Genomic DNA, 25,728 nt, shown 5'->3' with positions numbered 1-25,728 from the left:
ATTCGTTATCATGTATTGTCTCTATTATAAGTCACTTTTGTGTCCTAACCCAGTTTCTGTAAAGTGCAGAGCTAGATTATACCAACAGAGCCAGGAGATAAAGATAGCAAGATTATGGTATAGGGGCTGTGACATAGACGTAGCTAGCCATGCAGAGATTGGATTAAGAGAGCACAACATAAAGACATTAAAGGATTACAACGATCATTGATGATCACTGGAAATGAGATGGGTAGCCATAGGCGGAAGAAAAGGGCACTGGACAGGTGGGCAAACAGAAGGGGGCTGAGGGTAACTGATTAATTGATTATGAAATAATACCCTATATAAAGTGCTCCACTGCAAATGTTTTAATTGCCAAATGCTTTGTGACAGGAAATAACTGAGCAATATATTGCTATTGCTTCAGGTCGGGTCAAACAGCCCCGATCGTCCTGAGTCGGTTGATGACATACGGCCTGCACGCTCTGCGCACCACGAATGACAGGCACACAGAGATGCGGTGGGATTTTCCTGGTGCTCTCGATGGCGAGTCCGACTCTGACGGACGAGTCCACTGTCAGTGTGTGTAAAAAAGAGAGAGAGTCCGAGATAGGGAGAGTGCAGCAAGAAGGGGCTGAGCAAATTAACGCACTGCTCTACAATGAAATAAGATTTTACCCATTGGATGTTGATATTGTGGTGGGCTGCCACAAATAAATCAGTGCATTTTAATTGTTGAATAAATTGAAATTTTGAACCTTTGTTGTAGCTGTTAAAGTTGACACATCAGGTACGTTGGCAGGCAGCGCAGATAGTGATATGAAGTCCTCAGTTGAATTTGGACACAGTGCTTAGGGGGAAGTGATGATACCAGATATTTGGTTGTCGGTATCAATCCCAATGGAGTTCCAGGATTCTTTACAACCAAATTTGATACCACAGTACACGCACTCATACCATTATACCTAAACATTGTTCATCCGAAAGAGCACTCCTTTCCACTGCAACCCCACCCCCACCTGTACACTCCTCAGGTATGTGAGTACAGCTGGCTCCTCACCTTACTCAAGAGTTATGCTTCAGTGCGTGTTTTGGCTTGTCCTCTCCTTCAGTACCACCCATCCCATTTTCCCCCAGAACGTGTATACACCTCATGACCTGCACATTCAGACATACACATAGCATTTCCTAAAGGTCTGTTGTGATGTGCTCAGCAAAGAGTTGTAGACCTATTGCCATGTGCCCGTTTTAACCTGTTGCTTGTGTAACCTGAACCTTAGCACGCAAGTGTGTGTCAGATCCTCAGGTCTGCCTTTGAAACAGCTGCTTAAAGAGCGTTGAATACCTCAGGAGGTCAAAGGACACAGTTGCTTAAGATCAGTGGGTCCGAGCCAAAAATGGATGGTGTTCATTATTGTGCTGGGTCCCCATTTCACAGTTTCTTGTGTGGTTCAAAAGTCTGAAAAGTGGTGACATTACATGCTGTAGAACCTGTTTCTAGCTTTAGATAATTATTGTTTTGTAAATGAGTAGTATGGACCATACAGTGACATTTACATAATTTATTAAAGAAACCAGAAGCAGAAACCTGCGCATCTCTTTCCATGTTTTTAAACCTCTAGTTTCCGCCCTCTTTTTTTCAGACATGCAGCATGTTTTTGTGTGACACTTGACAGGGTTATTTCTGGAAGATCAACAGTTTACATGGTAAAACCTAGTTTTATCCGCTGCTTGTTTTGCTTGGAGATCTGTGGAGGAAGCCTTATCCAACTCAAACAAGAACAGACAGGAGTCTAAAAACACAGGACATTAGCGCTGCTGTTTATTTCATACTGCCTTCAATTTCTCCACTGTCTGGCTTGTTTTCTGTCCATCCCGCCTTCCTTCTCTCCTTTATTTTTATCCTCGCTGCTCCTGAATCCTGGTTGTTCAAGGCAACGCTGTTTGCAAAATTCAGTCTCTGCGTTATTTCCTCTGTTTTAGTCAACAGATGGGTGCTGAACGTAGGCTTGTGAACATATCACCACTGTGCATGTGAGATGATGCGGCGGAGAGAGCAACAAGGCAAGGGTCGACAACATGCGTAGAGGTATCTGGTTACAAATGCTGATGGGCATGCTTTTTAGGAGGGTGTGTCCACCCATGTGAGCTTGGATTACTCTGAACAGCACTCACACAAACATCCACGCTCTGGACCTGCCCTAACCTTTCTCAACTTTAACTCGCAGCCTGAAGACAGGAGTGATCCTTTCCCCAAGCAAACCCTGTCCACAGCAAATCAGGGCTCCATTCTTGCACTCTTAAGTTGCATTTTACAACCATGTTGAAAATGGCTTGGAGGTTTGTTGAAAACGGTGTCATGATATTAATACGGGTGTTTTTAAAGTATTGAAATTATATCACATTATGGCAAATGCATGTTTGAATAAAACCATTACTATAAATGTCAAAAGACTTTTGAATGCCAAAAACCACTTTAATAAACAGATGAAGCCAGTAATGTTACAGATTCCTTTAGTGAAAAGAGCTAATGTGAAACACAGAAGGTAGGAAAAACAGGGCTTAAATGGAGTATGGAGTCTTAAGAGCAGTAACACAATATATGACTGGCAAAATGTAAAATTTAATAAAGGGTTTAAGTGAACATGGTATAAAATGAATAAGTTAATACTTCATTCTGACTGTGAGAAGCAAACACAACCACTGTGGTAAGCAGCCTTGCTTGGTATTCATTGATTTAAATTAAACGGTAGTTGTAGTGCTATCAAGTTGTTGCTCCTTCAAACCGTTGATCTGTTTGACTGTGTGTCTGCCGGCCGGGTCGGTGTGGTTGTATGTGTCTGACAGTCTCCGGTTTGCAGCAGTTCTCAGTAGGAACAACAAATTGCAGTCTGTGATTTTGTGCTGTCAAGTCCTGTGTTTGTATGAGCTTGTGTAGAGGACCGGTGTGTGCAGTGCAAAATGGACAGTCATACCCGTGGAGAATCTGTGTGTTTGTGTGTGTGCATCAGAGATGAGAACAAGAGGACAGAAAGAACATGAGAGGACGAGTGTGTGTGTGTGTGTGTGTGCCAGAGAAACAGGCAGCCTCGCTGCTATTTTCTGGGACAGGCTATCAGGCAGGGAGGCAGCAGGGAGGGATAATAACAGAAGCTGTTACATTCTTGTGGTTTCTCTGATTTCAGCATGAGGCAGGGGGCTGGCTCTGGCTGACTCACTGCTGCTCTGCCTGCTTTGTCTCCATCAGCCTGTGAGCCGGCGTGGACGCTGCGAGCAAGAGGACAATACGTGACATTTCCTGGACACTTTAATCTAAGACACATTAATTACAGGACCATGAATCTGTGCACATTTTAGCACCTCTTGCTCAAGCATCAACCTGGCAACAGATTAACACCGGCTAAGCCACCACGGTGAGCAGTGGAAATAATATAAATTATTTATAGTTTGTTAGTTCAGGTTTGTTTCTCAGGGCATTTAACGGCCAGTTTCAGACGCTACAGTTCTGAACTTACTTGTTATAAATGTTAAATATCTTCCTGTGTGTCTGGTTGTTTCAGTACAATAGAAATTTATTGATTTTTAGAGGAGCTGATAACTTGTCTTCCAAAAGCAACAACAGCAGGAAAACTGAGTTCCACTGGTTGGAAATGAATGAGATGCTGAAGTGTTTATATTCAATAGGATTAAGATGACATATACATTACAAATAAAGCACACAGTGATTTCATGAGAAGATTATGACAAAAGCAGGTGTTTATCTGGATGAAGTATGTAAACTGGCCAAACTGGTCCAGTGACATCTGGACATCTGGAGTCTAAATTATCATGACCTTCAGGTTTCTCAGCAGAACTCTAAAATCTTTAGAGTTGCATATAATTTACATTTTAATGGAGAGGAATTTAAAAAAAAAAAAAAAAAAGGAAAGATATTTGCATACATATAAACATACAAATAATAAAATGTTACTCCTCAGGCAGACATTACAACATCAGAAACTGTATAAACCCACCTAAATCAGTGTGCAGCTGTGTTTCTTGTGCTTGGTGGCTCTCAGTCCATAGTCCATTTTCTTAACATTTCTAATAACATCATTACTCTGAATCTGTTTCATTGGTTCATTTAAGCCCTCACTTAGGTCTGGGGTTGCGCTAATCTTCTTTTGTCAAATCAGATTAATGTAGAGCAGGCTACCAATGTTTGTGAAACCTGGTTTGAGGTTGTTGCATATCAGGCCAGTGCTGCAGAGGAAATGCCATCTGCCTAGTAACACTACCACAAATGCATAACCTGCACTGACCTACATATGTCACCTCATAAAGCTACATTACTTATTCAGTTCTACAGGAAACATTTAACCTGCATTCTTGCCCAAAATAGCTCATGTCTGATATATATTTGACGATGCAAATGCGCTGGTTTGCATGGATCCAGCTGATCATATGCCAGTGCTTCATAAAAGGCAGTGCATTAATATTTTGTTCAATGTAATATTTGCCATATTGTCCTGCATCTGTTTCAAAGCCGTCAGAAGGCTGTTCCTCGTGTGTCAGGACATTGACAGGGTGCTGGGAAAACAGATGCAAGCAGAAGTAAAACTTCTCCTAAAAATCCCCGGTCCTGTGAGATTTCACATCAGCTGTTGGTGTTCAAGCGCATCAGCATGCACCTCGGTATTTCCGTACAACGCAAACTGTGGCCTTTTTAATTCAGTCACAAATTTCTGCTTAAAAAAAAGAAAGAAACTGCTGCCTCAGTGTTTTTCACCAGCAGCTAAGCTTATTTTCTAGTGTGGAAACATTGTACAAAGTATGAGGTGACTGTCAGGTGGGCCTACGCTTTCCTGTTTTGGCCCTGTTTACAGACCACAATGTGTTCCACACACCTCTATCTCTCCATCCTCACTTCTTCATACAACCTGTGGTATAGAGACATCCCCTAACACCTCTCCCACTCAGATGGGTTCTGTTATATGAACTCGATAAAACATTCAAACCAGCTATTCAATCATCACTTTCACTTTTCAGTCGCCTCTTCTTGAATTGCCCGTGTTGCAGCCGGACCTTACTGCTGTTTGGCTGCGTAGTTTTAGTTTGCAGTTCATTGTAATCCACCCTAAGGAAATGATTCGAGTTTATATAGTTCATATTTATATAATACATCCCCTGTCTGTCGTCACTGTGTCTTCCAACCCAAAACATGCAAAAATTACACTTATGAGTTCCCCACACCCACAGAAACCTCCAGGCTTGATGTGCTGAACTTTAAGGTCAAACCATGTTGCTGTCTAAGATGTAAATGTGACCAGAAAAGTAACATAGCAGACCAAACGCATGTTAAAAGTGTGTGTGGGTGTGACAGAGAGAGAAGGAGAGACCACACATTAAACTGCAGGTTTTAAGTGTTAAAATCATTTTGACCAAAAACATGACGGCATTGACAAAACCGTTATTATCAGCCAGTTGGAGGAACCTTCTAGATGCAGCCAGGTGCTGTCGGCTTCAGGGCTAGCTTCCCTGCCATCACCCTGGCCACTGTCTCCAGATAGCGGCTGGTTTGGCCTGACTTTCAGACGTTTTGCTTCAGTGTCTTTCCATCTCTCTGTTCCTCCATCAGTTTTAAAGGGATTTACAGCACGTGTTGGAAAGCTTTTGTTGCACTTAACGTAACGAGTTGTCAACCTGTGTATCCTCTGCTCCGTGTGTGTGTGTGTGGGGAGGGGCTAAGACACACACATTGAAGCAGGAAGCAGAGGAGAGGAGACAAACCCCACCAAACCAAACCAAGTGACCTTCTGGCACTGATAATATGGACACATTTTCAGTATCAGGAAACACGGGTTCCAGGAACATGACTGTCGTATGGCCTCTGAAGTATCAGGCTGATGATGAAAGCCTTTTCCTAGTACTCTCTCCTCAACCACCGCGCTGCCTTTCTCTCACGTTAAATGTCAGCCCCTGTCTGCTTCTGTTTCTCAGCAGAGAACAAGGATGGAATCTCCAAGTCTTCTTAGAAAAAGGCTTATATCATGTGGGGAGACAGATAATGAACGCGACGGGTCGGGCTTTGATGAGATAAGCTCTGATTGGTTTACTGTTGTTTGAGTATCATGGTTTCAACAGCTACAGCTTTTAAGAATAGGAATACAAGGTCAACCTGAGGGAGGAGGGGATTAAGTAAATCATGTAGTCATCATGTCTTTGTCACATGTCCCCTGTGTCTTTTTCTACCAGACCGACAGTTGTTACATCAGCTTTGCCAAAGATAAATGTATAAATGTAAAAGTAATGTCATTTTATCATGGTATTATTATACTATCAGTTACTTCTGCTCTGCAGCGTCCATTGCATCACCATTCACTGAATTTAACCTTTTCTAGAGAAAGTTAAATGTTTCTGTTCTCTCGACTGTAATAATGGGTGAAGTTGCCCTGAACTCCATGCTGCTGAATAACGAGCTAGAATAATGAGTTGGAATACCTCTCATACTTGATGGCAATTGGGTTCTTTCACTGTAAGACCTGTATTAGTGCCTTGGTACTTTCAGGCAGTGCTAAAGCTGATTTCACATGATCAGCACCTAAGTGCTTAACACTGCGTAATTCCATTCTCATTTTTAATGTTGTGAGATTGGACGTCCAACTCAGTTTTAACTTTGACTCTCTTCCTCTCTGCAGCAGCGTTTCGCAGTTTAAAATTCATGACACAGCCGTGGAGGCGCATGAGCGTGTGTTCGGTCTCGCACATTTTATCCCTCAAAGACACGTGGATTTTTCATAATATCATTTCCTAAGCCTTGTAAAAGATATGAACGTGTGCATGTGTGGATGGATGACCTTGGTTACTGCAGATTCAACATGTACACGTGTATTTCCTATCAGCTTAAACGGTTAAAAAGCAACAGCCGCTCACATACACAGGATCACCCATGAATATGTATATATTTGCTTGTTCTTAACAGCGCTGGCTCTTTACAGTGTATGGCGTCAGGGGAGCTTTTACATCCTAATGAAGAGAGACTGATTAACTTACTGCTTATTGATCCTACAGGCTAAATGGGAATAATTATAGAGCTGCATTGTGAAGCGCTGTGTGAAGCACAACTGTTCTTCTGACTGGTGGAAAATGGCAAATATCAGATGTTTGCTCGGTTAAATTGTTATGCAGTGATGCATTCAGGTTGTTGCTTGGTCTGGCATCAAAATGTTCTCATCAAAAGACAATACAATTTACTAGAAAATGATTTAAATTTTAAATTCTGAATGAAAGTTCAGACAATAAACACAAAACTCTAGATTTAATATCAGTTTGAACTCGTAGGCCTCAGTAGGTGTAGTTACATACATCATTGCTTCTGTCATGTTGTCCGTAGCCTCATAGTTGAGCTGCTGTGCCCCCTAACCATACCTAGCAGCAGCAGGGGGAGGGGGGTTGTGCTTGGTACAAAACACCTGGCCTCCCTGCTGGTTGGGCAGGAATGTGTAGGGCTGAGGTGGATGCGGGTGGAAATCTGCAGTGTTCCCAGAACACGACCCCTGGTAACATTCAAAGGTGCCAGTGTCAGCAGGAAAGGAGAAAATCAGGGGAATGTGCTGCTTTAATCAAACCAGCATCTCTGTTTCTCTGTGTTTCTGTGTGTGCGCTGGGTTGTTTTAATTCAATGACATTGTCCTATGTCTTTCCAAACTGTGTGTTCAGTTAATCTTCTTAATTTGAAATCCCTTTACATGGAAGTGGTGGTACATAATCAGTGTCCACTGACATTAGTTTATTCTTCTCCACCTAATCCATTAGTGCATTACATTCAGTTCACCTGCTTTTTGCTTTTAAGGATCCCTTTGCAACTTAAATGATCTGACGTAATCTAAAAGCACTTTGGCAAACAAATCTACAAAGTATCATGTCTTTTATAAACGCTGTCACCTGTAAAGAGCAGCACGGCGCTACCTGCAGAGACGGGGTCAGGTGTCACACCTGTTTGTCAGAATGAAGCTTTGTGAGATGATTCAGAGAAATGAAAAAGCACCAGTTGTCTGTGTTGTGGATTAAATCAGTGATTGATCCGGTCGTGTGCCTTCTTGTTTAATGTTTGTTTCAGTGGTGAGACTGTTGACTGATTCCTGCACTGTTGTTGTTGAGCAACTTGTCCACTGTGAATGAGTAATTGTGAGTGGAATACCTGGATGTAAACGTATTTTTTCTGGAGAGCCAGCAAGTCGTTACTTGCAGTGTAGAAGTGTGAAAGCAGCAGACCTAAAAAATGTGGGCTTCCTCCACCTCTGCTCACCAGCCACCGCTCTGAACTTTGTGCTATATGTAAATTCAAACCATCAGCTCACGTCAGAAACACACAGGCGTGTGTGTGCGTGCGTGCGTGTGTGTGTGTGTGTGTGTGTGTGTGCGTGTGTGTGTGTGTTAACTACAGTCAGTTTTCATAGTTGGATTGTTTTCTGTGTTAGACTCTAGCTGAATATTTGCAGTAACAACTCTGACTGTGAAGGTCATATTAATGCACATTTTGAACTCTTGTGTTGGCTGTTTTATATTAAGAACATGTGTATTTTTGTGTGTGTAATAGTCTTATTGTGTGAACTGGATACATTTTAAAGAGATGTTTTATTTCCACAGCTTTGTGTGAGCTTAATGTTGTTGTGTTGTAGATCAGGAACCACAATAAGTGTAAATTCTGTCACATTAACATGAAATAAAACAAACAATTCATATATAGCTGCCAGGGTGTTATCAGGATTTCTGTGGAAGTTGCAGGAGGAGCCTGATGTAACCGTACATGGTATTAAGTTGTTGGAGGGCAGGAGAAATGTCTCTGTGCATCATTAGGCTTTGCAGCTGGAGGAGATACATGGTAGCAGGATCAAGAGAAGAAGAGAGAGTGGAGGGAACAACTCCAAAAGACACAAGTTGGAAATGGAGGAAAAATGCATATATAGGGATGAAGGGACACAACAAGAGCAAGATGAAAAGCAGTGTAGCTGTAAAGGAGAAAACTATGAGAAGGCGTTTAGAACAGCAGGTTGTGGTGCAGAGTAAAAGAACACAGAGACTATTAGGGTCAGGGGAAGGAAAGGTGAATGTGGATTGGATGATTTTTATAATGAGGATATTATGATGGGTAGGTGAGATACATTTAGAGGACATAGAATGAGATCAGAAGAAACACTGCTGCAAATGCATGTTGTTCTTCATCTGCTTCTTTGATTGAGTAGGAATCTCTGTGACAGGTGTATGGCTGCTCCTTGGCACTGATGGCTATAATTTGCATAATGGACTCGCAGGCCAAACGGACAATTAAAGACAGGAGCAGAGAAGAAAAAACAAGAGAGGAGCAAAAGTGTGTTTCAACAGAAGCTTTAGGAGAAACTCCAGCACTGGTCCTCTCATGCTGATCAGAAACTCAGTTGGTTCTGGAGGGTTTTGGTCAAGATCGCGCGTTACTGTTTCTCTGAAGGTGGTTCTTTTATATTTCCTTGTCAAACACAGGTGTAACTAATAACATAATTAATTTCTACATTGCACTGTATAATTGCTGGGCCAGAGCCTTAGTTAATATTAGCTCCTCCTGTGCTTTCTCTGCAAGTCAAAAGTGCACTGATGTTACAGAGGTTATCAAAATGAGTGGAAAGAAATGTGCAGTCAGTAAAATCCTCCTTTTCTTCTTCTGTAGTCTATTAATGTATTAAGATAAGAAAGCACAAATCAACTTTGTGTTGTTATATGTGAATTAAGGATTTTTCATTTTTTTCAGCATGATAGAAAATGTAAAATCACTGAAATGACATAAAGATTTTGCCTACTTCTAACCTTAACCTAACTGGTTAGGCCTCTGGGATAAGTGGAAACCTGGTGAATCAGCCTTGTTAAAACTGTATCTCTTAAGACCTCATTAAAATGACAATTTAAAGCTTTTAGTTATCAACCAGTTACCACCAGCACTAGCAAATAAACTATTACTCAAGTTCATTTAATTTCCTTTTTTATACAGTAACTGATTGATAAGAGTTGAATGTTTACATTTTATGTTACATTCTTGTATATTGACTGTAGGATTGGATAATACCATTACTTAGAACAAATCTTAATTAACAATTAACATTAATATTCTTTGGAATACAATAAAAATACATGTATATAAATATGCATAAAATCCAGGTAAAAAGAGACATTTGGATTCATTATTCATAGCTATTTTAAGACAGACGTCACAATCAGAAGATGCAGACATTGTTTTCTACAGGAAACACTGACTGATGCACTTTCTTTTCTTAATTTGCACGTTTGTTACACTCTCTGTGTGCCTGTCAGTCCTGGTGCGCAGAGCCTGCTGCATGCATATGCACGGACTGAACTCATGAGTCCATTTGTGATCAATTCATTTGTAAACAGTCTGACACAACATGGAGCAATAGGGCAATAAATACATTATTCTACAATTTATTTGTCATAAAGTATTTGGTAATTCAAATATTTGCCCTGGAGCCTTATAAACAGTATTGTTTAATATTTCATTTAAGAACCACGGGTCAGCTACAGCCACAATTAGAAGGTACTGCTGCAGGTCCTTCCTGTTTGCAGCCAAAATCTGTGTCAAAGTGACTTCGACATTTAGTGTCAAGTACCTTCTTCTGCAAACTGTCATATGCTGAGGCTCTGACATATTTCTCTGACTTGTCTCTTCTCACTCTGTGTGTGACTCTCACTCAGCAAGTCACAATGATTGTCTGAGTCACATCAGACCAGTGCCATAAATGCTAGGAGAGCTTTGCCAGTGAAAACAGTTAATAAAAGACGCTCCACCTCGGCCAACAGTTAACTTTACTCTGTTTACCAGAAATCAGTTCTACTTCACCGCTCTCTAACAGTAGTTGTCAGTGGCTCCACAGCACAACTTCCTGTGTAGGCTGCTGTTTTACAGCGGCAAGGGAAAATACATTTCCAGGAAAACTGCTGTTTTTTTCTGGGTGTGAAACTATTAAGTTTGTCAACACATTACATGCATACTCGCCAATTGCCAGTATCAGGTACTGCAGGCATTTCCGGTTCTAGTATCGGAATCAGAACAACTCAAGTGTCAAGATGTGTCTGTGTACAGACGCGGAGACATTGACTAGAAAGCTAATGTGGGTTGCTGCTCTAAGCATGTGGCTCCTTTTGAGATGTGTCTGATGATACAATGGTGAAAGTTACTGCTTTGTGCAAAACCGCTAAATGCAGATAAGTTTTCTGTCTATGTAGACAGAGACGCAGGCATGAAACCAACTTGTATAAATTAGGAATAACTTTTCGGGTACTGAGTTTCTCCCTCCAAGCAGAGCATGAGACATGCTATTTACAAAGTAGATCTGTAGCATAAAAAACATGCAATTTAATATTTATATGACTTTTGAACTGCCGTGTGTAAAATATGGCTCATTAATAGCATCTAGCGACAGCTGTGGCCAAACAAGTCTTCTTTCACGATGCTAAATAGAGATACAGTATGAATAAAAGTCTGCTGGGATCCTGGGGCCCTTCTACACTTGTATTTTGGTAGCACAAGTTTATCACCTAATTAGAAATTTAAAAAAAGGGGTTGTAGGAAACTGTTAGCTGAACTGGACTGTCGGGTTTTTCTAATTTATGCAGTTGGGCAGGCTGACTCAGGATTTTCATTCATGCACCGGGAGAGGAGGCTTATTCCACAGGGTTCAGTGAAGTTCAAGCGTAAATTTGCACATTTTGTGAGTCTGGATAACTGAATTGTGATAAATTCAGTCTATAATGAGTGAACACACACACACAACAACACATGCGCCTCTTATGATGATTAGTTCAATTTACTTAATTGGAAGTGGATCCCCAACATCCACTATAATCACCTACTACATGTAAATCTGCACGTGCAAAACTCAGATTTTAACCAAGAAGTATCTCATGGATGATTACAGTGTAGAGTTTGGATGATAACTGTAAAGCTAATGTTTTTTGGAGATGGATGCAGAGTGGGAGGACTCACAGTGGCTTGGCTCGTCATTATACTCCACCTATCAATAAAAAACAGGTTTCCCAAAGTCATATTTTTGCATGAATGATGACAGTGAAACCTGAAGAGACACAATGTTTTAGAAAGCCTGAACTCTCACAAACATACTGCGAGGCTGACTCATAGTTGTCCTTCATCTGTTGGCTTATACATTGGGTTTCACAGCGGTGGAAGTGTGATGCTGAGAACTGTCCTTCTGCAAAATCCTCTTGTGGTATTTTTTTTTTTTTTTTCTTTTCTATGCATATGCTGGTTAGGCATATGCATAATCATGAAAAATACTTTTTGAAAAATATGTGCCACTACTTAGTCTCAAGGCAGTTTTACAAGCAGTGATTTTTCTAATGAAATTTTGAAACAGAAACTCTTATTTTAAAGATAATTATGTGACAATTGTCAAGGTGAAAGAGCCATTTTTTCAAGACTCATGTTGGCCTAGAAAATCTTTATCACACTCTTCTCTTTAAAAGAGACTATACTGTACCAATCAGATTACAGCAGCAGTGAATGACTTTGCCATTAGACAGGGCCACATATGGCTACCCGTAAAGGGGGTCAAAGGTCAGTCGCTGCCCACATTCCTAAAGCTACAACTTCCCTGGCACCCCACCTCCCCTACATAGACACATGTTAAATGCTTTGTTTAAATCCATCAGTTACACACACACACACACAAACACTAAACAGCACTCTGTCTGCTGTTGTTGTTGCCCTACATAATATAAGTAGAATTAAAGAGATCATTGGTGTGGCTGGATGAGAGCTGGGGAGGGTGAAGGGTAGAGGGAGGGAAGGAGTAAAATCTAGGTGAAGGTGAATGAGAGACGGTGTAGACGTATAAAGAAGCACCCACAGATAGAGGATGGGTGAATGTGCTGTGGGGGCACGATGGAAAGAAAGAGCTGGAACAGGAAGTAGTTTTTTTTCCTTTGAAGGGTAAGAGCATAGCTTGGACTTGCTTGCTTAATACCAAACATACCTCTTTCTTTATGAAGACAGAATAACTACAGTAGTGGGACAGGTTTGAGTCTGTGCCATCATGCAGACATCTGCTCGGTGTATAGTGCATGTTTCATTCTTGTGATCCTATCACACACAGAAAGAGGAGAAGATCTATAAGGGATTTTAAATAGTTTTTTTCCCAGTCATTTATTACGAAAACTCAGCTTTTGCAAGCTGTCTGCAATCTCTCTCTCTCTCTCTCTCTCACACACTCTCACACCCTCACACTCACACACACAGACACACACACATAGTGCCACACATCTGTAATTGACCACCTGTTTGTCTGTGGCCTAGTTTATGCTTTATGAAACATTGTAGAGCAGTGATGTACAGTTCCTCTGGGAATCCTAACTGCTCGCCTATTATTTCAATTGTTCCAGAGCAACACAAAGGGACAGAAAAGGAACATGCATTGCATGTCTTTTGAGTTTCTTTTGAAGAAATCAGGGGTATAAATAGAAACGTATGGGGCAAATGAAGTTCAGTAGGCAGCCCATATTTGAGCTGGGAAAGGCCGTGGTGTCTGTTGTGTAACTTCTCCTCCTTTGAAGACGTTTGTTCCGTTTTAGTGTAGATGAGAAATGTGGGAAGAATCGTGGGGCAGTAATTCAGATAAGTTCTGTTGCTGTACTTGTGTGTTTGTGTCTATCCTGATAAAGTGGAACAATGCACAACCTGATGTTGGTGTCAGATAACTTGAGTGTCTCTGTTTGTGTGTGTTTGTGCACGTGCGTGTGCATGTTTATGCGTTGCAGTAGGTGTGTTTATAAGAAGGGCGTGTATTCCTGTGTGCAGACAGGAAGGCTGCAGGACCGTCTGTGTTTGCAATAAGCAGAGAGAGCCAGAGGAGCCCACCAGTGAGGGAAGCTTTTGGGTCAAGAGCTCTCATGCACACACACACACACACACACACACACACACACACACTCACACACTCCTGCCTGTTTGTAAGCTCTGCTGACTGCAGGAAGCAATAATGGTAGCGTGCTTCCGGAGTTCCGGAGGGTTCTCTTAGGGGAGTGTGGCTGTCCTGTCCAGCTCAGCAGAGCAAAACTGAAAAGAACACAGCAGAGCAGAAAATTACAGAACAATGACAATAGAAAGCAGCAGAACAGAAAATGGTACAACAGGACAGGATAGTGAAGAATACAGTAGAGAAAGACAGAACCAGACAAGCTAGAACCCATAAAATGCAACAGAAAGAACTTAAAAATGAGTACGAATGATCCAAATAATTTCAAGTCACTTGCTGAGGTGCAGCTCGAACTGGGAATAAATGGCTGCATACTGTGAAGAGGATCCAGCGCTGTGGTCTTCAAATCTTCTTCAGCTGGATGGCAGATAAATGTTAGGACAGGAAAAGAGCAGGGAAGGCGATGCAGCCTGTGGAGAGCGTCTGTGTGTGTCAGAGCTCATCATCTGTGTGTCCCACAGCTCGTCCTCAGCCTGAGCCACTGATAGAGGAGCTCAGTCTTCCCTTCCTTCTGCATGGCTTCATCTCTGCACCCCTTTCTGCTCGCCGGTCCGTTCGCTCTGTTTCCCGAGCCGACAGTGCTGCGGCTGGCATCAGCGTGCATGTTTGAGTGTGGTTGTGTGCTCACGTGCATCCACGGCTGTGAGCCTGCACTTATGTGTGTGGATGTTCTGTTGTGTGTGAGTGTATTGATCTCACTGTCTCATCACGACCTACGGTATGACCAAGTTCACGCCTGGTTGGATATTTGCTGCTAGCTGTCAAGCAATGGATCCAACACTTCCTGTAATGTAGCTCAATTGTATTTCTGTGTTAGAGACCCCTGCGCGGTAAACGCCCACTGCTTACAAACTCCACCCACGACGGTTTGTAACACACAGGAAATTGTGAGTGGAGGTGGAAAGCAGCATCATCTCTGAGCTGAATCACAATGGCCACATCTTGAATGTGCAGTGTGAGGTTATGTCTTTGCTCTTTTCCTGTGTAGCCTAATTCTCTTATTTCGTAACAGTGTGAGAATTTCTACTGACGTAAGTTAGTGGTGGCAGGCTTAATTTCATGTGAAGTGGTGCACCATTGCTGTAATACAAAGGAACTGCAAACTTTCCGTTAATAAACTGTCATCTCCCAGCCCAGGCTGTGATAAGCCTGGTGACAGGGTTCATTTTTCCAGACTCCTCCAGAGCCACAGACGACATTAGAGAACTGTTTGTAACAGGTTAGAGTATTTTGCTTTATTATACAACAAAACTGATCGAGTGCTTCTTTAAGAATATTATCTGTATTTGGGCTGATACTCTACTCAATGTGGTACACCAATATGATGTCCCATTAATTATGTGCTGGCAGTGATGAGAGTAGTTGTCGGTAAAACCTGTCTTTGTATTTGTTTTCTGAAAGTGTTAGCTGTGCCATGGACATGAAATGTGGTCTTCTTTAGATGTCAGAGTAAGAAGTGTCACTTAATGTTTATTAAAAAGCCTTTTCACAAGGTCATAGACATGCCCGTCTCTGGCAGCTGTGCCGAAGGGAGGAGCGAAAAGCAGCAGAACACTGAACAAGCCCCTGCAGATGTTTTCCACCAACCTGTGTCATTTAAAGGAATCGTGGGACGTTTTTGCTTTCCTGTCGAGAGTTTCTTGTCATATCTGCTGTTAAATATAAAGCTTGTGTCAGGAGAAGGTTAGCTTAGCAGCGACTTTGTGGAGTCTCTATTGGTTGCCCACACTGTTTCACACTGTTTTTTTTAACAGATAAAATGAACAACATGTTAACTGTTTTTATTATTGAGCTTCAGAAGCAAATTTCGCTACAGCCGGACAGAGCCAGGCTATCTGTTTCCCTGTTTCCAGTCTTTTTGCTAAGCTAGGCTAAGTGTAACAAATAGTGCAGCTGCTCCTATTTCTTTATCTAAGCACCTTTGTATTCATATTAATAAGCACTTCTTCAGTGGTCCCAGGGTCAACAGACATGTTCATCAAGTTCTTGATGGACTCATGTTATGTAACCAGAGGTGCAGCTAAATGAATGAAGAATGAAAGATTTAGAGTTAAGTGAAGACTGAGGTGATGGTGTTGTAGAGAAATTATTAGATAAAAAATAAAAAAAATAATTGGTTCTCAGACATTAGCAAATATGTCATATATCCTAATACGAATGATATTAATCCTACAGAAATACACACATACCCAACATAGGCGTCTGTCCCTCTCATCATGTCACCCTGTTTCTTCAGCGTTGCTCTTCGTTTAAGATGCAATCACACAGCTTACAGTCAATTATACACAGTGCATATTGAAACCACCTGCAGATGGAGTAATCACATATGTTTGTGAGAAGCATGAATATCTGGAGGTGACAAGACGAGCTGTTGAGCCTGTTAGCAGTGGCCCTGCGAATATATGTTTTATGTGTGTGTGTGTGTGTGTGTGTGTGTGTGTGTGTGTGTGTGTGTGTGTGTGTGTGTGTGTCACCATCTGCCCATGGTCATGCGGTTTGTGCTGATATATAGTGACAAGCAGCTCAGACACACAGAGAGCCTCCCTATATACTATATACACACACAAATGCGCTCACGCAGAGCCATCGGTACAAATACAGCAGCTCTTGATGACGGGGCTGTGACCCTTGTGGAGTTATTATGTCTCCTGTCATGGTAGATCACCTAAGAATAAAAAAGCAGGAGGCAGACAGGATGTGCAAAAAACCCACTGCAATGGCATATGTTGCCCAAGAAAATATATTTAAAAAAACTGAAAACGCTGCTGCAGCTACACAGAAACAGAGCGAGCCGACTGAAACTCTGTGTATATACATGATCGAACAGATGGAGCTTTTTGTCATAAAGAGTTTGTCTCTCCTTGATTTATTAAGAGCAAGTGAGCGCACCATCTTTGTGATATTATTTTACATTCATCGTTGACTGACAGCTTCATACAGTGTCCAGTATTCTTTGCAGTTGTAAACTAATAACTATTATCAGAGGTGACAGTAAATACAAGACAACAGCATGCGTTGAATAGTACACCTCACTGGACGAAGATTATTTTAAAGGACTAATCAAACATTTTGGGAAATACTCTTGTTTGCTTTCTTTCTAACGGATGAGAAGATTGATAGCAGTCTTGTGTCTATATGCTAAATATGAAGCTAGCACCAACAGCCACTGAGTTTAGCTTAAAATAAAGACTGGAAACATGGGGAGACAGTTAGCCTAGCTCTATTCAAATGGAACAAACTCCTCTGATTAGCACCTCTAAAGCTAATTAACACATTTTATATCTCGTTTGCTCAAAAAAGTGTAAAAACAGCACTACACAGTGGTATGGGGGGTATGTCTATACATCGTGAAGCCCTGTTTACTTATCATTGTGAGGCTGCCAGGCAACAAGTGGAGACTCCAGCAGTTCACATTAAATAAGCATATTCCCAAATGACTTCTTTCAGGAATATACGGATATATAACATATATTTATCAAACCCGAATCACATAAAATTGACCCTATTTACATTTTAAAACACAGTATAGTCCAACACCATAAACTGTAAACTTAAATTCAAGCCACATTCGACCAGTTTGCCATCCAGGGAGACAAAGGAAAGCGATCAGACGTGGCTTCAGTAATAAGGGGCTTTGGTTTGTTCTAAATGGAGCAGCTTCTGATTGAATTTTTCTTCTTTATTCCCACTGATGAACAGACAGCGCTCCATCAGCCCCTGCTCGTGCTGCCACCATTTACCAACCAATCATGGGCCTTTGCAGCCAGGCACGTTGATGATGAAATGATAGAGTTAAAAGTATTGATCAAATTTAATCTGAAAAGATGACAGAGGCATGTGTGAAGTGAAGTTGTTATGAGAATGGAGTGAAGATTTAAAATAGTTATAAATAAAAATAACAGTAGGCAGGTGAAAGGACCAGATTGTTGGTTGTGCTTCCTTCACTTGTGTTGTGTACAGTATTCCCTGCTATTGAAGAATATAACAAAGAGGGTTGCAAACACTTAAAGCTTCTTTGCAACATGTTTTTTTTCATGTTATAGTATCCTGTGAGTGTGTTTAGCGCTGGGCTGCTGTGTAGTCTGCACATACCCTGGTTGGGGAATCTGCTACCTGCCTTCTCATTGACATTCTTCTCTTATGAAGCAGTTGGTCTTTGCTGCCTCACTGTGCGTGTACAGACTTGCCTTGCTGTGTGGCTGCCTTCACTAAGGCAGCTGAGAGAAGAGTACATCATGTCGTACTGTACATCGGCTTATTGTGCTCTTGGTGAACAGAAAGGGGATTTTTGTACCTCAAGCTGACCCGGGTCAGATAGTATGTAAACATCACAGGCAATGTGAAGTTTTTGCCAGATGTCACAGATCAGACTTTGACCTAATGATGCTCCATTTGTTCTTGTTTCCTGTCACTCATCATTTCCCCCCCTCTGCTGTGTCCTTCTTTGGTTTGTTGCAGACCCTGGTAGGAGCGTGATGAGCGCGCGCTTCCGCTTGCCTGCTGGCAGATCCTACAATGTCCGGGCGACGGAGCTGGAGCGAGACAGGCAGCACACACAGGTTGTGTACAACGTACTGCTGCTGGACAACACCGTCAAGGCGTTCAAAGTCAGCGTAAGTACTGCTCCTCTGTCTCTCACTGTAAATTCTGATGAACTCAGACAAAAATGGAAAAAAAGCCAATGGTAGAATCCAGTCTGAACTCTGAACCTTTAATTAAAAGTCTTTTGTTACCTACATGCTGTAGGGTCACTGTAACTAATACAATAAATCCGTGAGAGGGTTGAGCTGCAATTTGTGTCAGAATTTGAAATCCGTTTCTTTGAGTTATACATTTGTACATTACATTTATACATTTTAAGTTCACAGACCTGGTACACAAACCTCCAGTCAGACATACTCTTCCTTGAGGATACCATCACCTCCAATATATATAAGATACTCATTATAACCCCAGAACCTGCCTGAGCTGTCTGTAAATCCACTGGTACACTGCAAACAGGAATTGATAATAGCTATTTGGGCATAGTTTTAAAGATGCTCATAATCTACTATTGTTATTGTGTTTATATCCCTGGAACACAAACACTCTTCTCTGTCCATCCATATACAAATATTTTTGGTGAGTCAGTTAGCACATTGATGAAAACCCATAAATTTCACATAATTGCATTTTTGCAATCAATTTTTTTATTAATAATATGTCAATGTTCATTATCCCATGAAGTGAAGAGTGAACCCTTAAATGTTCATACATTAACCCCAGTCAAACCTCAAGAAAGAAAAACAGGAAGTTAGAGCACCAGCGTCGCTCTCACCCTCCCCCAGCTGCTCCCATTACTGTAAATTTCCCCTCAAGCCCACCTCAAATTAACTTTGGAGTTGGTGGGGAAAAAGCCTCGGTGTGTCTCCACGTGTTCACAGATATTTAAAAAGCAGCCCACACAGTATATTATTTTCCTGATGATGAAGTTAAAACTTGATGTTATTCACTTAGTTTGACAGTCATTCAGTCACACGCAGTCAGACCTGGAGGGGATGGAAAGCAGATGAGCTTGTCTGTGCGTTATTTTTTGCCCAAAGCAGGTCACAAGTTGCTTGTGACTGACGTGACATTGTCACTTCATGTGATAACACATTTCCTTTTCTCTCTCTCTTTGTGCCTGTCTTCATGTCTCTGAGTGTTTGATCAGAGTTTTATGACAGTACAAAGCGGGAAATTCCCTTTGTGAGTCAGAAAATACAAATCTTCTAATAACATCCCCTCTGACAGATCACATCCTGTTGGTGTGTGTGTGTGTGTGTGTGTGTGTGTGGGGGGGGGGGGGGCATTTAAATCCACAGAAATACACTAACAATAATGCCCACAATATGATGATGTTTGACTGCTGCTAAAATTATTATTTTTTAAATCCTTTTTACTTAAACAGCATGAGAGAAGCAGGTGACTGATGTTCCGTCACACCTCGTTTGCAGCTGCCTTTCACTTCCTGCCACTCTTCACTGTTCTGCTCTTTCTGTGGTTCCCACCAAAAGTGCTTCAGATATAAATGTTCTTGTAAACTGCGTATATGAAACAATTTTGTAAGGAATTTGGATTTTAATACTAGATATTCAAGTTCATGGTGATTTAAACAACAATCCACCAATCCACCAGCATCCACCATGCTCTCTTCACAGTGCAACATCTCCGCAAATGTGGTCATGATTTTTTTAAACAAAACAAAAGACGTTTGTTCAAATAATGAAATAACATTTGATACAAGTCTGTGCATAATAAAGTAGTTTTGCTGAAACCTACCCTGGTTTTGTGATTTTCTTCTCTAAACCAAGGAAATAATTGTACTTTAACATGAGCGTGCACAGTCACAAGATAATCAGGATCATCCTTTTAGCTGGGATTGTGGATCTCCATCACAGTCTTTCCTATAAAATCTGTCCTCTCCATTTTCTTTCTTTACATTCCTCCCTGCAAATTTCTCTCGCCCTCTCACCCTCTCTGCTTCCTGCTCCAGCCTGCCCCCCTCCCTCTCTGCCCTTGGCCCCAGCCGCCTCTTGCTGAATGAATGACTCGGTCTCTGTCAGTCTCTCTGACAGTGTCATTGATCAGACCCCTGCAGCAGCAGTAACTTCCTGGAAGGACAAGCCATCCTAAGAGAAACAATACTTCTATTGATCCTCTCTCAGGCCAACTGGCCTTGATTTTCTTTTTCTTTTTTTTTTTAATAGAAGAGAGTGAAAATCCAGAAGCAGTCGCTTATTGTCATGGGAACCGCAGCGCTTGTAGTGCAAGAGCTGGGTGCACGAGGGCTCGTATTGATGAGCCTATAGATGGGAAGTCTTCGGCGATTTTGAAATGATACCAGGACAAATCAGAATCTGGTGACGCCTCAAAGCCTGATAGATGACAAGAAATTAAAAAAGGCCATCCCACTGCTGACCCACCACTGCATCCGTACAAAAGCAGGGTCAGAAGCACGACTTATTCAGAGCGAAGTGACAAATGCAGCGGTAACCATAGTAACCACTCCACAGCACATAGACATCCAGCTAGCTGCATGAGCTATTTGGTAATCAAGTAGCTCTTAATAATGAGCCACTAAGAGCAGCAAAGGGCAAAGGAGAAATAATCCTGTAAAATAACTTTTAGCTCTCTGCTGAATGAGACCTCTGAATGAAATACAAATACAAATTACATGGAAGAAATGATTTGATAATAATGACAGCATTACGTATATTTTGTTTAAAAAAAGAAAAAAAAGTGTTTTTTTCCTAGTGACTGAACCCTGTAACTGCTGTAGAGAACTTCGTACATTTTGTTCCCACTCGTACAGTAATGTAACAATGAAAAATGGTTGAGGTTCACACTTCAACTCCGCATTGACATAATTAGTTTTAAATAGAAAGTGTAATATTTCCCTAACATAACCAAATGCTTTATTTATGTCTATGATATTTTTTTTTTTTGTGTGAGGATGTTTCCTTTAACATCTGATAGTCAATGCAGGCTAATTGCTGGGCCGAGGAGTTTACATTCATTTTTGTAAACTGTCACATTTATGAAGGTGTTACTTGAGGGAACTGGTTAACCTGCTGAGTTCTCTCATGTTAAAAGTCTGAGCATTAGTGGTCATATAATTAGCAACATTTTGATTTAAACCAGGAACTACTTCATCCAAAGGTAGGTTAACGAGGTATTGAGGTTTGATACCCAGTCCTATTAAAGAGCAAATGCAGAAAAAAATAAATAACTTTCAGGTTTGTTACAAAAAGCAGAGTAAAGATGGCTGTCAGGTATTCCCTGACACAGCGCTACACAATCTGGCTGTGTAATTTCACCCCCCCATTACTTTCCTTTTAGTCGACCAACAACCATCATCTCTCTTATTCTTTTAGTCATGATAGTAAATGCTCCAGCAGTTGACGTTCCTTCTCTGTTACTGTTGGAGCCAAATTTTCTGACTACAGCTGCTCTGTGTTTGTGAAATAATTTTATTTTAATTATGTATCAGAGTTAGACTGAGTTGGAGTGAAAACTGTGGAGAACAGTGCAAGATATTTGTGTTTGGGCTGTGGGATGGGTGTGGCTGTGGGAGCGTTTTGCTCACTTAGCCGTCCAGAAATAGGCAGATGTGACGGTCTCCTACAGTCTATGTCTGTGTGGAATAAAGTGTAAGTGTAGCTCTTTAGTTGTCTCTGATGTTTGATTTTCTGAATTTCCATGTTCATGGACTTTTTAGTGCTAAACTGATCCAGTACCAATCGCTGCTTAAAGGTCCCACATTTTAACTTCTTCTGTGTTTTATTTGAAGCGTTGACAACTATAAGAAGATATATTTGTGGTTTTAAGAACCAAAAACCATCTCAGTGTAGTTTTACATCTCCTCTCTCAGACCTCTAGTAACAACATTTCAGTGAGCCAATCAGAGGAGAGGAATGCCTGAGAGCAGCGTCTGCTTTGTTGTTGACATCACAAATTTACGGCTTGTTTTTTGGCTGGTTTTAAGGCTCAGTTTCTGAATACAGGCTCTGAGCATTTCTCTGTGGACTGAGGCTTTGATACTTTCACTGTATTAATATAGAACCTAGAGCTGCTTTATAATCAAAATAAATACATTAACAAATAATATCACGTTTATACAATATGGCACCTTTAAAAATATCTATGACCCAGATAGAATATGAGTATAGATTAGTTTTGATAATATTTAGCAGACTTCAGAATTATGACTGACAGCCAAATTTCAGCTCCACAGCTGTATCAGGTTGACTGTCTGTGACGCAGGCTGCGTTTTCTTTATCCATAAGCATCAAAGAATATAGACATATAGTATATTACAACCTCGGTTAATATCTGAATCCTGTTTATTTGAATGTATTTGAAGTAGAGGGTTCAAATAAAGCATTTCGAATTCGGTGTGTGTGTGAGTGATGACACACTCCCCCTTTGTGTAGTTCTCTTCCTGTCTGGACAAGCTTCCTCATGCATCTCTGAATTTCCATCATACTTAAACACACACACACAGACACATTGAGCTGTGTTTCCTGTGGAAGGAGGCAAATAAATGTGTCACATTTTTGCATTTCTTTTTATTGTTAACCTGCCGTAAAAACACACTGGGGCTTTCCCTAAAGTGCCACTTTGGATTTCAGGTCTGCCCAGTGTCATTGATGTCTGTGGGTTTTTCCCTTCTTACACTGAAGATAAACCCTGAGGGTTGGGACAAAAAAAAAAAAGAAAAAAAAAAAAGAAAAGAAACTTATCAGAGCATCTCCCTCTCACAGTCTCTCAGCCAGTCTCTTGTGCTGTGATTGGTCTCTGTCACCAAGTCTTCTTCTTCTGTCCTCGCTCTCACGCACACAGACACTGTTACAGCCAATGGTGCTGGTGGACTGCACAAAGAGCGTTTGTCTCTCTCTCACACACACACACACACACACACACACACACACACACACACACACACACACACACACACACACACACACACACACACACGTCTAGTGCCTCGTCAATCAATCCTTTTCTCTTTTCCCCTCACTGTGTCTCTATGACTCTCTGTCTTCCCTTTACTTTCGTTCACAGTCTCTCTCTCTCTCTCTTTTATTTTTTCTGTCTTCACTCTTTATGACTCTTTCTATCAGTGAGTCCACACTATGGAGTTGTTGCTGCTGCTGTTTGTTGTGTAAAAGTACGGAGAAAAAATGTGTGAAATTGTGTGTGTGTGTGTGTGGGACATGCTTGCCTGTGTGCATGGTCCTGGATCAGTTCTAACAGTGTAGAGCTGTTTGTTCCTGCAGTGCCAGTGAACACACATTTGGTTTTCGAATACCAGAAGAGGCTAGCAGCAACACACACACACACACACACACACACACACACACACACACACACACACACACACACACACACACATATATATACATACACAGGGTGGTGATGGGTTTCCTGGGAGCATAGTGCACAGAGGGCATCCACATCCTACTTCATACAAAGGGGAAGTAGTGGACACACACACACACACACACACTGTCAAAGTCAGACATGTGAGTATTGCCTTACATGGTGAAGCATCACAGCCTGTGATCAGTTCTCCACTTTGTGTGTTGGTTAAATCACTTCATCCACCTGTAAACGAGGTAGCCAGTCTACCAGGTGATGTGTTTGCCCCTGCTCATCTGTCACACTTGTATTTACTGATCATTTTCTGAGAGCTTTTTGAAATTCTCCCAGGACAGGCAGACGGCCGGCATCTCATGACACTCAAACAGTCTGATTTTCTGGACCACAGCCCAACACAACATTTCAGAGAGCAAAGACACATTTTCAGTTGTCAGCTTGCTGCTGACAGACGACCAATACTGAAACAGACATGCAGTATCATTCCAAATTCTCCCACACTAATGTCGTATGAGATTTTCACATCGAGATTAATGTTTTAACTGGTTCTTGTTTGTTTTTCATCATCCAGACGTGATAGTGAAGCTGCAGGGATGTGAGACAGAAGGGAGGGAGGGAGCACAGAGGGTATCAGAGCTGACTCACTTAACAAGGCTTTGACAGTAGTAGATCACACGCACACACACTCACACGCACACACACACTCTGCAGCACTAAAAGACTGCCGGTGATTCCAGAGGGCTGCCATGTCAACATGTCAACTGTCAACTATCATTCCATTCACTCCACACACACAAACACACACACACACACACACACACACACACACACACACACACACACACACACACAGCTACTGCTCTCATCTCCTCTTTCCCTTGGTGACACACTTTTACAGTCCTGCGTGCGTGTGTGTGTGTGTATGTAGCTGCTCTCCCATGGGAGCTCTGATGGAGTTGTACGCTCCCTCCCTCCCTCTCTTAAAGTAGCAGCTGGATCAGGTGTGACTTTCTGCTCCACTTGTGGTCCAACAGTTTATCCTCTCGCCCTCACCGCTCTCTCATGAAATGATGTGATATTAATGATCTATTCAATAAAAAATATTCCTCACTCTTTTTTTTTTTCTACAGCCTTTCATCCCCCTTTTTCCTCCAATCCCTCTCAGTCCCGTCTTCCTCAGTGGCTCCCTAGTAATTCTCTGTTAAACTGATTTTTCTGTTCCCACCATTGTTATAACTGGTTAGTCACTGGTTAGTCATTGCAAAGATAGATCTGGTTTACCAGTTGCATGTGTTTGGAGGCCATGCTTTTAATTCTTAAGGTTTCACTAGTGTTTGTGAGTTAGAAATAACCATAACTGATGGCAACAATGAGCATAACATCTAAGGTACTGAAGATTTTAAAAAGAGGATGTTTTTCCTTCAAAGCGTGCAAAAGTACTTTTTGCTGCCTGTTTGTTGATAGCAAAGGATTAGTGTTACATAAGCCATCCTTGTCTGGAACCAAAGCCCCTTTTCCACTGGTCAAACCCCCCTCAGAGCAGCTAACATCGGGCTTTTGACGGCAATGGAAAAGGGTACAATCGGCATTCCCTCCTGGGTCAAATGACTCTGCAGTAGACGCAGGTATTCATCAGCTCCGACTCTGATGGGCATTGATGTAAATATAAAACTTGGGTGAACCCACAAATTTTCGCCCCTTTTCCTGCTGTAACGTCTTTCAGAGCAGGAGCACAAACTTGGAGATGAGACAGATCCGTTTTGCCGGTTTTCATGGCGGTTAGCAGCTCTCTCTGTGTGTCCTCTGTAAAGTGCATGTGATGACATTCCTC

General features: G+C 41.6%; 1 protein-coding gene across 2 annotated transcripts in view; it reads left to right on the top strand.

Annotated features, from left to right (window-relative positions):
• Positions 1 to 25,728, top strand: part of ptpn4a (protein tyrosine phosphatase non-receptor type 4a) — a 63,975-nt gene that overhangs the window by 7,680 nt on the left and 30,567 nt on the right. For both annotated transcript variants that reach the window (XM_071472745.1, XM_071472744.1), the window contains exon 2: positions 18,456 to 18,610. In XM_071472745.1, coding sequence (XP_071328846.1) covers positions 18,473 to 18,610 — 138 coding nt within the window. In that variant the 5' untranslated portion in view covers positions 18,456 to 18,472. The remainder of the gene's footprint in view (positions 1 to 18,455; positions 18,611 to 25,728) is intronic.

Source organism: Trachinotus anak, unplaced genomic scaffold (genome assembly GCF_046630095.1).
Source record: "Trachinotus anak isolate AG129_WGS33_773 ecotype Australia unplaced genomic scaffold, CSIRO_AGI_Tana_v1 ptg000039l, whole genome shotgun sequence".
NCBI lineage: Eukaryota > Metazoa > Chordata > Actinopteri > Carangiformes > Carangidae > Trachinotus > Trachinotus anak.
This window is presented reverse-complemented; position numbering and strand designations above follow the sequence as displayed.